The following is a 13,228-nucleotide window of genomic DNA, read 5'->3' on the forward strand; positions in this document are numbered from 1 at the left end:
ATCATATTCTTATGTTTAAAACATTCAACAACCCATGATATTGAAATATATGTGTGCTCGATGTGTATATTTAGTAATATTATTTTTAATAAATAATCAAGAGTGTGAAGATGATTAGTTCGACGTAAATGATCAAGCTGAAAATCCAAATAACATTGAATTGCATACAGAGGGAGTGAGTATATAGAAACGCAAATACTGAAATACTGGTGCTTAATCTTACAATAGAACATATGTAACAACTAACAATACAAGGAACTGATATGTGAGTGGAATGAGTTAGTCGAATGTGGGGCCTCTATTCCATTTATAGCAATAATGGACATGGAGGCGGACGGAGTACTTCACAAGCTCCGTCCATAGTAGATGTCATACTTTCCTTTTTAGTTTGTCCCACAAAAGATGTCACATTTCCTCTTTTAGAAAAAGTTCCCTCTCACATCAATTATAAAATTATATTTTCTCTCATCACTTAACACACAAAATAACATCTCCTAAAATCATGTGTCATCTTCCAAGTGTGACATCTACTATGAGACGGGGGGTGTATAACAAACTTCAAAGTTGGCACTTGCCAATCTCTTCAGTTCTTCTTGAGTACTGAAAATTTCAACTCGAACATGAAGGTCGAGTTGGTCTCGTGTAAATCCTCTTGTTCATCTACTATCCTTTTAGCTGACACCACCGCTGATCCACTGCAATGTACCAAAGAAATTGATCTCAGTGTTGCTATTTCTCCGATTTCTAATGGGATCTCCTTAAGTCGGCTTAAATGGCATAGATGAAGCTTCTGCAGAAGTGGAAAATGGGAGTTGTCTGACACAATCCAATCTTCAAGATTAATTGTACAATCCAGTTTAAGAAACTTGAGGTTTGGGAACTGACCTTCAGTCGTTTCCCACTTACCTGAACAGAAGCTACCAGCTTTTAATACAAGCTTCTCAAGAAGGGGCAATGAACCAATGTTTGGCATTAGGCCTTCCAACTCCAGACCAATAGAGCCACTAACATACAACTTCTTGAGGGAGTGTGGGAAACTAATCCTCTGCAAATAGAAATCACATCCGTAGCTAGTGGAGCAGTGGAAGTTTTCCAATTTACTCAAACACTCAAGATGGCTAAGACTATTTTCTTTCTTCCTTTCTTCGACGTCGTACTCTAGATGCAATTTCGTCACATTGGGAATTCTTTTAACAACCTCCTCATTTAAAAACAAATTCAACACTCCTTTGATGACAATGCCACTGTTGCTACTAGGAGGATTTGGGAGAATCAATTGATGACTCTCAAGATACCGAAGTTGATGCAATTTCCAAATTTCACTCGGTGCATCAAGATGCTCCCGCGAATGAATAATCAACGTGTGCAGATTCCAAAGCTTATCAATCGAAGATGGAAATTTGGACTTGTCATGAACTCTAACAGCAAGATACCGTGAGTTCACCAATTCAAACACATTGTCTAGGATATAAGAACCACTACTAGTAACTTCATCATAAACTTTGAATGTCCTTAACAATCTAAGATTGTGAGGCAGTCGGACTTCTGGAGGGATTTGATAGAGGCAATGGACAAACAGTAATATGGAACGAGCATGTGACAAAGATCCCAAGACTTCCGTTGTTAACAACCTTTCAGATTTGACAGAAAAAACAACCCGACGTTCGGTATTTATGGTGAGAGGAGAATCTCTTATGACATGATGAAACCTTTCCCTTTCAACTTCTTTTAAACACAAATCTCTCAACAAATCATGAATTTTACAATACTTCACATTTCCACTGAGTCCCAACTCATCAACTAAAACGAGATTTCTATCAACCAACTCATTAAAGCACTCTTTCGCAATGGTTTCCAAACATTTCCCACTCCTCGGTTTCAAAAATCCTTCTGAAACCCATAGCTTCTCAAGCATTGACACACGTATATTATGATCTTCCTCAAAGATACCCATATACGAAAAACATGGCTTCAAATAGTTTGGCAGACAGATATAGCTCATCCTCAATATCTTCAAGCAAAATCCATCAGAACTGTTAGTAACAATTGACTTTAAATTTTTCCCTATGCACTTCCAAAATTCTCTAGTGCACTTAAATTTTGACAAAAGACCACCTATTGTAGCAATTGTTAAAGGAAGCCCTTTACAATTTGCTACAATATTCCTTCCAATATCCTCCAAATCAAGAGGGCATCTTTCTTTCCCAAACACAATCTTACAGAACAATCCCCAACTATTAACCTCATCTAGAAATTGCATATCAACTGTGTAAGACTCATTCAACTGAGAACCCAAGTTTGATAACCTAGTTGTTACAATAATTCGACTCCTATTTTGGTAATCGGGAAAGAAAAATTTGATTCTGTCCCACACCTCTATGCTCCACATATCATCATCCATTATAACGAGATACCTCCTGCCTGATAAATACTTGTACAACTTATTTCCCAAATCGTTCTCACTCAAATCACTCGACTCTCCACTTGCTTGCAAAAGAACTTCTCTGAGTATTTCTCTAACGTTATAGGTTTGAGAAATTGTAGTCCAAGCACGAATATGAAAATCCTCCTTAACAAGTGCATTGACAAATAGTTTTTTGGTAAGAGTGGTCTTACCAATCCCTCCCATACCCACGATGGGGATGATTTCGCGTTTGCTTTGATATCCAGCCAGCTTATCCAGGACTTCATCGAACACTTGGTCGAAGCCCACCACATAGTGTCCACGTCCTTCACAGTGGAAGATGACGTTGAGGTTTGCTGCAGTGGAGCAACAGCTAAAGTCTCCATGGCTTGTTGCAGCTGAGCAACAGTTGCAGTAGTCTCCGTGACTTCATTCTTGATCAGATTCATTTCTAACTTGTGATAGAATTCCTCTTTATTTGTGGGTCGTCCGTGTAGTTTGAATCGTCTGACTTTGTTCGATCGTGGGCCAATTTTAAGCACGATTTGGGATTCAATAACATCCTCAGCTGCATAAACTGCATCAGCAATGCGACGCTCCAACGGATCAGCTTCGTCATGGTAATCGCCAACATGGGAAATATGACCATCAAGAAAATTTTGGAAGAAGGTGATGTTTTGAGTGAGGGATTGAAGTTGTGTTTTGTGGATAGAAATGGGAGGGTGAGGATGTTTCTCAAGGGTGTCTATAATATGCATAAGAGAAACCAGAGCTCCATAAGCTGCCATGATTAAGTCTTGAAGGAAAGAAGACAACCAAATTATTTGGTATTCAGTGTTGAAACAAGACAATCAATTGAGAATTCCAAACTTCAAATATGAACAACTAATGCCACCATTAGTGAGATCAATAAAATATTGATACAATAATGTGAAATGCTTTATTCTCCACTTTCACGTTATTGCGATACACATAATATACTCATTATGATAAGCTGCAGAAGCGTTGAGTTAATAATAAATCATACTACCAAACAAATAGAAATGACATGAAACTCTTTCCTTTTTCTTACATTTTCCATCCATTTCTACTTAAGCGCGCGTTGTAAAACCCTTTACTCGATAGGTAAAAGTCCACCGCATAATGACATCATCAATTGGAATTGCGGAAACTCAAACAAAAACACATTACGAAAAATTTATCAAATTAGAACATTGTAGTGGAAATGGACTATCCAAAGCTTCATACCAGATACACTTTCTAAACTTTCTCAAACCACTAATGCCTCGCTGAAGATGCAGCTGCTGCGCTTCTCTAATGTCAAAATCTATAGCTTAACTGTAGGGAGGGAGAAGAGCTTAGAAAGCCCAGTAGAGTATTCATATACTAAAACAAAATTATTCAGAATTTCTACCAACATATTTACATAAGTAGATATCTAATGCGTGCAGGGGTGCTTAAATGGTTCTCGGTTAACCGAAATCGGCCGATTAATTGAGGAATCGGGAACTGGGAACCGGAAAACCGGTTTCAGTTCCAGTATCGGTTCCAACTTTTTATTTTATATAAAAGCGGTTCCGGTTCCTAACGGAGAATTAGATTACAATTCAATTTTATATTTTTATATAATTTAATATACTAATAAATCTAACGTAATTGAATTGAAATAAAATAAATTAAAACATTGAGTGATTTTAAGATTTAAACAAAGTTAAATTTGCAAGCTCTGTTTTCTAAATCATTTAAAATATTTTAACTGTGATGTTTTGAATTTATAATTATTTTCCAATTCATTTTTTTTGAACTAACTACTATGAGTAGAACATCATAAGTTTGTTTATAATTTCCAAAAGAACTACTCCCTCTGTCCCATTAGAAATGAAACGTTTTTCTTTTTGGTTTGTCACATTAAAATGAAACGTTTCTAAAAATGGAAACAATACTCTCTCTACCTTTTCTTTTATCTTACTTTACTCTCTTACTTTACTCTCTCTTTATTTATTAATTAACTCATAAAACAACACTACATAAAATCATGTGCCGAAAAGTAAATGTTGCATATTTAATGAGACGGGGGGAGTATATAAATACAATATCATTCCATATGATAGAAATTTAACTTTATAACAAATTTATGTATTATACGATTTTAACTTGTTTGTGAATGATTTATTAACTATTCCGTATTAAACCTAAAAGTCACAACAAGATCAATTAGTATTGCAAATTGATGGGGTTTGGTGCCCCTTGCACAGCGGAAGACTTGTACAAAACAAATAAATCGGACAAGGATCTATTTGACCGATTATGCGATTAATCAATTCACATGTTAAACAGATAATTGCATGCTAGAACGCAAATAATTCATACTCAAAAAAAGTAAATCCTAAAACATGAATCCTACGGTTTAGAGTTACCGAATTGATTCTCCAAAGAATCGTCGAATGCTCGCGCCTTCTCCACGATGATCTTCAATACTAGACCACGGATCTTCTCTCTGGTTCCCGAACTGTATCTCGATATCAGGGTGGGCTGATCTTATCAAAATACTAGGACTCGAATAAAAAAGACAGAAGAAATCTTTCTCCAAGTAGGAGAGAAATTCGAACTCCTCTAAGTAGAGGGAGACGAAAAATATGAGTAATAATAATGAATGATTTCTGTCTCCTTTATTCTCCTATTTATATTAAGTTCCTTTTCGGGCCCAGACATGGATCTATGGAAGGTTTTGGATATGGGCTCCCCCAATTAGCTTTTTACTAATTAAATTGAACCCACAATTTAATACAAGCTTATATTGGAATATTACGAGCAGCCACTACAGAAGTAATATTGAACTCTCCCCATCCAAATCCGAAATTACAAGTAATCCGGGTTTCCACTTTGTTTATTATTTATTTCCCATGCTTAAGATATAAATGTCCATTAATTAATTAATGTCTGCTATGGACTTAATTAATTAACATCTTATTAATTCCAGAGTGGACTTAGCAAGCAATATTTATTTATTATTCATAGAGCGATAAAACTTCAACTGACCAGTTTTCCGAATAATAAAACCTTGTTCGAGCTCCTCTTGAGGACATTATCAAACGAGACTCACATCGCGCACGTTTCAACATAATAGCAATCCTAGCACCGCTAGATATTAATCACCACTACCCAATATATCGGGATTATTGGGTTGCGAAAAACCCGCACCATTTGATAAGTCAAAGTAGTGCATAATCAATACCGTATGCTCAATGCTAACATATGTAGATTAAGAAATAGTATTTTATCAAGACCTAGTCCTTCAGTAGATAGCATAAAGACATGTCTTGTTGTTAGATCCGTTCAGTTCTATACCACACTAATGTCATCTTATTTCAGTAAGGCTTAGAAATATGCGGACTGACATTGCAACCTTTCACGATAGGTAGTCTAAGCCTATCTAGGTTGTGAAATTCTTCTTTTTCTTTTGCAAAGCATTGCATAGATCTGACCGTGTTACCTTAAAGTGGACGCCGCCCACAACCGGTCTACTAAGCAAAAGACTTAGACTTTGTTTGCTTCTTATACATTTAAATGTTTATAAAACATCTTATAAATGCACAAGCAAACACAATGTAATAATATACTGATTCTATTCATGCAAAACTGCTCGAATAATACTGAATCGGGTTAAAAATAGATTATAGAGTTTTACGTATACAAGCAAGATTCTATTCGAGCGAAACTTGCTCGAAACATGCTTTTCAGTATACCAAACCTAACACAAATTCTATCGAATATTTATTTAGCAAAAAAAAGAGGAAATAGAATTCAATTTTAAAATTCCTTTAAAAAAAATGCTAAATTTTAGAACTCCTTATTTTATAAAAGAATTGTCAACACAAACTAGTCCACCCTACTACACTTAGCATCCTCTTACCTATTTATGAATATTATTGTATTGTTGGCATACATTTTTTCATGTATTTATTTGAATTTCAGGTATTATTTGTTATTTTTTAAATGATTGATTATTACTTTATTAGTATTGAATTATTTAAAATTATAAAACAAATTTGGATTAAAATTATACATCGTTCCTGGTTCCGGTCTCGGTTCCGATTCTTGGATTTATGAAAAATTGAAATCCATCAATCGATCCGGTTTAGAACCGGAACCGGCCGAATAGGCAGGCCTAGATGCGTGCTACATCAAAAACCTCTCTATTACAATTTCAGAATTGGGTGTTAAAATGTTATTTGGGTAGTTTGGTCATTGCATAGAGTCTGTGAGGAAAATAATCATAGAAAAAAGTGTAAAAGTTAAAAAATCTCTTATTTTGAAAATTTCGCATCTTCGATGTCATAAATGAAAGGTCAGTTCATTTAATGTCAAATTTTGAAAGATCAGCGAAATTAATCATTTTTTTTGAAATTTCTGGTGTACTGTGGTGAAAAATATCAAATTGTGGTGTTCTTCTGTCATTTGGTAAATATTGTTTAAGAAATAATAAAAAAAAAAAATGGAAAAATAGATAAAAGTTTTAAAATCCCTTATTCTGAAAGATCTCATGTTATTCTGAAAGAACTCATGTTTCGAAAGGTAGCAAATTCAATCCCAAACTTTGAAAGGGCATGCGAATTGAGTGCGAAATCTCTCTAGTTTTTATAGAACATATATAAGAATACTGATAACCATCCCATTTCATCCTCACACCCTACTTTAATTTACCCAGAAAGTATTCATCAAAAACAATTCCACCAAAAGTATCCAATTTTCATTTCAAATTACTTGGAAAGCTGGCGAAAATGCCTGAAGAAGATTCGAAAAGGGTGAAGAAAGAACAAGTCGAAGAAGACGACGATGACGACGAGAGCTTAGCCTCCGCATTCGCTAATCGCAGGAAAAAATCGCTCAGCACCACCAATGCCAGGAAAGAGCAGCAAAGCAAACTGAAAAAAGAGGAGGTTGATGAAGATTTCAAAGAGCCCGCTATAAACAAACCTCCCCCTAAGGTTAATTTTCGCGGCTTCGGTTCAATTCCTCGTAATCTATAATTGCGCTATGGTTTAATGTAGTTGCTGTGATTTTTGTGTGTAGGGGCAGAAGAAGAGGAAGAAGGAAGAGGAAGTGGCGAAGAAGGGATCCAAAGGCGGTGAGAGTAAGAAGAGGGAGAAGAAAGTATTCGATTTGCCTGGTCAAAAGAGGGATCCTCCTGAGGAAGTGAGTTTTGTAATTTATATATAATGCTTGATTCTGTTATTGTGTCTCTAAAATTGATGAATTTGTTGTGAATTTTGGATTCAGAGAGAGCCATTGAGAATTTTCTATGAGACTCTGTACAATCAGGTGCCAGCTAGTGAGATGGCTGCAATATGGTATGCCTTCTCTTTCCCCAAATTTTATGTGAATTAATGCAATACATACAAATTATGCTCTTCTTATTTAGCTTTGTAGAAATAGATTCTCTACACCTCTAATGAACCAGCACCGCACCATTGTGGATCATTTATAGTACTAGTCAGTAGTCACCGCTTATTTGACTTTCTCGGCAACGAGGAGGAACAGATAAATTGCCTTTGGGTGGAATTGGACTTTGATGCTAAGCTAGTTTACCCTTATTGTTGCTAGAAAGGGATGTCTTAAGATATTTTATACACTGCTCATTGTGTTTGAACTGGTTCTTCCAATCCCATATAGTAAGATTGGAAGAAGCAGAGGCGATTGCGCGATTGAATTTGGTTAGAGCTGCAGCCTGTGTTATGCCAATTGCGCTATCCTAGACTGGAAGAGACGTGTGCTGATATTTCAACAAAATATTGACCTCCGAAATTACTTTGCTTCAACATTGAGCTTGGCTATTTAGTTAATCTAAACTATCAATATATCACGCGTCTCAATATTAACCGTCTTTTAAATGCTCTGCACGACAATTTCTATGTCTGAGATTCTAGTGCATGAGTATCTTTTTTCTTCAGTTCAGATGCCTATGGTGAACCATATTTTTTTATGATTTACGAATGTATTGCATATGAAGAAAGTGTTAACAGGGGATTTACTTTTTGATAGACGATTAATGATGTGTTTTTGTATGTTAGTCCATTTAGCTTTCTATCGCTTAACTGTTTGTCAAACTACATCAAATATTACTGCTTGATGATAAGTAGAAATGTCTTTCACTGAGATTTTTGCATACCTCCAGCAATTTTGATTTGCTAGATGATCCATATCATTAGAGCTTCCAAATCACTCTTCTGCTACTTATGGTCCAACTCCACTCGAATAGTGTATCTTTTGTTAACTTAATTCTAGGTGTCTTACTGCTTACTGTTTCACGTGGAATCAGTAGAATAATAAACTCCATTGCTTGATCCGGTGGTCTAATGTTGGTGCTTGCCTTTATACTGCATCAATTCCAAAGTGGACTGACCTTCATTCGGGGTTGGAAAAGTTATTGCAGTTAGTTGTGTTCCTGTTCTTGAATCTGTTTCCCAAATCCCAATTAGAACAATCATGTAGTTACATTTAATTTATGTTGGTGTAGGATGATGGAGTGTGGTTTGCTTCCAAAGGAGAAAGCAAAAAAGGTCTTTGACAGAAAACAGAAGAAGGCACAACAGCAGAAGCTCAGTTCACCAATGAAAACCGTTGTCACTGTCAAGAAGAAAGCTGAAGGTGTTACTGTTACCAAGAAATCATCAAGCATCGCTGTTTCGGCTCAGAAGAAGACACCGGGTACGAATCCGAAGAAGCAGTCGAGGAAAGGAAAGAGCAACGACTCTGATGAAGACTCGGATGATGATTTTGTTAGTACTAAAAGGCCAAAGAAAGGAAGAGCATAGTATCTTATGCTACTAGGTTCAATTCTATCTCTTCCTTCATGTTGAATTCACTCTCTTTTTATTCTAGATACTACACTAAATACAAGTAACACATACGTCCTTTGGCCTAAACATCAATAGTTAGTAGTATAACATAATTTTGATATTTTTCTCGATTGTCCTGTTGATTTATAAATTATGTATGATTTGTAAGTTGAAAGTTCATAATCTTTTGCAAATTTGTATGTCACTCCAAAAGTCATTGACTTTAGTATAAAAAATACTCCCTCCGTCCCCATCAACTTTACCCCCAAATCAACAAATCAACTTGTGATCGTTGGTTCAGTGGTATATATCTCGACCTCTCACAGTGGAAACCTGGGTTCGATTCTCTTCACCCAGCGCCTTTCGAACATATTTTATATTGTACTATATTCTTAAATCTTGTATTCCCTCCGTCCCACATTAGAAGTCACTTTGACTTTTCTACACTTGTTTTTTTAAAAATGATAATAAAAAGTTAGAGTAGAGAAATAATAAAGTAAAAGGAGAATAATGTAGAAGAGGACGGAGGAATATTTTTAATATGATACTTATATATTTATATTTCTGTTTTTCAATCAAATGTATTTTATATTTTTTTATCTTTTTATTTTTATTTTTGAAAAATTTTCTATTGGATATAAAACCAACACAATTCACACACGTCATTTTTTCTGTTTATTTATCGAAAAATTGGACGCTTTTTTTATCTTTATTATTTTTGTTTTTTGATATTTTAATAGATTTCAATTCTCTTCAAATGCATGTTGTTTTGTCATAATATATACAATAATTAGCTTTTATCTTTCCGATTTTCTTCTAATGCACATTTATTTAGTGTTTTTATAATAAAATTAAAATCATAGATTTTGAGCGAGAAAAAAAATTTATTAAAATAAAAATGATTGGTTAGATTTTGAAGCTTTGAAGAAACCTGGATCTGCGTGTAACTAACCTAGAAAAGTTAATTTTGCGTAGAAGTAGTATTTGACACATAAACACATGGAATGAGCATTTGGCATTCTACATGCACAGTTTGCAATTATCAAGTGTTCATAGTGTTTAAGAGCATCCGCAGCGGTGCTCTTGTGGAAGAGCACCCGCTGTGCTCTTGCCGATGGCACGGACGTGCTCTTGCCGAATAGCACCGCCGTGCCGAATAGCAGGCTGATGCGGCGCCTCCTGATTGGGCGGTGATGCCCAATCACCCAATGCGCGACTGAACTCGTTTTTATTCTATTAATTTTTTTTTTTTTTAAATTCATAAAAAACCGAAAATAATCTGATAGAAATTAAAAAAATTCGGATTCCAAAAAATATAGCCATTTTTTTTTACCTTTTTTTCATTTTTTTAATCTATTTTAATTTTTATCCAAAAATCATCTATAAATACCCACATTCATTCACCATCATTCTTTATATCAAATTATCTCTCATTCATTTGGGCGAAATTCGGCCACGAGTAGTGGGATTTTTTAATTCATACGCGCTTTAGTTCCTTGCATGATTAAAATTTTGTTTTATTTTCATGAATATGATTTTAAGGTTTGAATTTTGTATTTATCGTAATACGTATTTCCTTTCTTGAAAAGTGTGAATATTTTGTTAGTACGAGTTTTAATGCATAATTGGTAGAGTATTCTTATTGGAAAATGAGCCCAATCTCATTAGAGAGAAATGCGTTTCTAAAACTAAAAAGTTCATATTTTTCAGAAATAGATTTTCAAAGGAAAGAGTTCATACTTTTCATAGAAATAAAAGAGCATAATTTTTGAATTTTAATTTTATAGTCCACTAATTTTATATTCACTGATTTTAAAATGAAAATAAGAGCATCCATATCCGTGCTCTTAGCTAAGAGCCCGGACCCACTTTTACTTCTTGTCCTTAGCTAAGAGCACAACACCCACATCCGTGCTCTTAGCTAAGGACAAGCTCAAGGGTCCCACCATTCTATTATTCAATTTAAATACTTCAATGACTAAAAATATTTCTACATTATAAAAATACATTAAAAAATAAAAATTACATAAATAAAATCCTAAAAAATAAAAATTACATAATTAAAATCTTAAAAAATAAAAATACATAATTAAAATCCTAGAAAATAAACAAATACTCCCTCCGTCCCAGAGAAGTTGACACACTTTAAAAATGGCACGGGATTTTAGGAGGTTTTGTTTTGTGTGTTAAATGGAGAGAGAAAATATAATTTTTATATTTATATGAGAGAGAACTTTTTCCAAAAAGGGAAATGTGACATCTTTTGTGGGACAAACTAAAAAGGAAAGTGTGTCAACTTCTCTGGGGCGGAGGGAGTACATAATTAAAATCCTACAAATTAAAAATTACACACATGGAAGACTAGTCCTCTATCCCCAATTGCCTCTTGAGACCCCAGATCATTCCCTCATGTGTTGCAAGTTGCTCCGGAGTCATCTTAGACAAATCGTTCATATAGAGTTGACCCAAGAGGGTCCACAACGAGTTGTTTGGGGGCTGGAGGAGACACAAAGGGAGCGGGAGCGGGGGCGGATGGAGTCGTGGGCGCGACGGCGGGTGGTCGTCGCCTTCTTCTTTCCTTGCGGTCCGACGGGAACTGCTCGGGAGCCAACATCGGGGCTACCTAAGTTAGTTCCGGCAAGCTGGGCAGCCACATCATCGGAGGCGCAATCGGATAGGGCTACCGGCCTCGACCGGGCTTAAGTTATAGGAGCTGGAGGAGGATGCTACTACGCCGCCCCTATACTTCGGATGTAGGCTCCCATCCTGCCAACAAGCGAGGTACTTGAACGCTTTGAACTCCAAGCTTTGGTAGGTCGTGCCAAGGCGGCACTGATGATGTCGAGCTCGCTCTTGCCGCTCCCCGCCGCCCGCTCTTCCTGTTGGAAGTACCCCTGGAACTTACCGATTGCCTCGTTGCATCTGTAATTGCGAACCATACTATCATTGCGATAGATGGTTCCCCCCGGCCGGGTTTCATTGTAAAGACGAGTGATGCGCCACCAATACGTATCCCCGGTTTGGTTCGTGCCAACGTCCGGATCTTCGGGGACTGCCAAGTATGCTTTGAACATCGCCATCATCTCACCCGGAGTGTACGGGGTGCGGGTGCCACGAGTAGGATTAGGAATAGATGTAGGAGTAGGAGTAGAGCTGTTGTTCCCTCCCGATTCGGGTTTTGCTCGTCCACCGGGTAAGGACGGTAGCCACCCGAAAATTGCGAACCTTGGGTTTGAGGAGGGGCTGTAAATTGCGCTTCCGGACTAGGGCATCGGAGTCGAACCAATTGTGGTTCCAACCGCGATTGCCAGAGGGGTGATCGCCGGAGCCGGACATTGTGTAGTGTGGTGGGAATTTAGATGAGAGAATATGAGAAAAAAGATGAGAGAATGTAGATGATAGAATAGATGAAATGTGATTTTTTTTGTGTTGAAATGGAGGTATTTATAGATGAAAATGTGAATTTTGGGAAAAAAAATTGAAAAATAAATTAAAAGTGAGTACAAAACGGATATAATTTTTTGGGAATTGGGAAAATATTTTTTTTTATTTAAAAACATTTTTGTAAACAAATTTTGAATTTAAAAAAAAAATTGAATATGCCAACGGCATAGCCGTTGGCCAATCAGAACACGGCACGTAAGGCTGCTCAGCGGCACGGACGTGCTCTTAGCTAAGAGCACCGCCGTGCCACTGACACGGACGGACAGCTCGCAGCGGCGGACGAGCTCGTCTTTGCCGCTGGTACGAATGGACGGAGAACGAAAAACCTACCGCTGCGAATTTCTTATTTGAGTAGGAATATGAATACTTCGGTTTTTCTCGTTCCTTCCTCTTCGATAAGAATAGGGATTTGAAATGATACAAATTCCTCTGTATTGTAGAGGGAGGCCCATCAAATAGAAAGAAGTCAAATGGAATGCCCTAGCCCACCGTCAGCAGGCGCAAATGTACAGCCGAGACACAGAGTATCCCATCTCCCCCG

At 36.6% G+C, this 13,228-nt stretch overlaps 2 protein-coding genes across 2 annotated transcripts; one reads left to right on the plus strand and one right to left on the minus strand.

Annotated features, from left to right (window-relative positions):
• Window positions 1–669: 669 nt before the first annotated feature.
• Window positions 670–3,189, minus strand: LOC125208320 (putative late blight resistance protein homolog R1A-10). Its single transcript, XM_048107902.1, has 2 exons — window positions 886–3,189; window positions 670–790 (listed from the first exon to the last, which is right to left on the minus strand). Exons 1-2 carry the CDS (start codon window positions 2,627–2,629, stop codon window positions 759–761), a joined length of 1,776 nt encoding a protein of 591 aa, XP_047963859.1. The 5' UTR covers window positions 2,630–3,189; the 3' UTR covers window positions 670–758.
• A 3,756-nt stretch (window positions 3,190–6,945) lies between these two features.
• LOC125204812 (vicilin-like seed storage protein At2g18540) lies at window positions 6,946–9,231 on the plus strand. Its single transcript, XM_048103548.1, has 4 exons — window positions 6,946–7,392; window positions 7,478–7,600; window positions 7,685–7,755; window positions 8,922–9,231. The coding sequence occupies exons 1-4, from the start codon at window positions 7,186–7,188 to the stop codon at window positions 9,217–9,219; spliced, it is 699 nt and encodes a 232-aa protein (XP_047959505.1). The 5' UTR covers window positions 6,946–7,185; the 3' UTR covers window positions 9,220–9,231.
• The last annotated feature ends 3,997 nt before the right edge of the window (window positions 9,232–13,228 follow it).

The sequence above is a fragment of the Salvia hispanica genome, chromosome 2 (genome assembly GCF_023119035.1).
Source record: "Salvia hispanica cultivar TCC Black 2014 chromosome 2, UniMelb_Shisp_WGS_1.0, whole genome shotgun sequence".
Lineage (NCBI taxonomy): Eukaryota > Viridiplantae > Streptophyta > Magnoliopsida > Lamiales > Lamiaceae > Salvia > Salvia hispanica.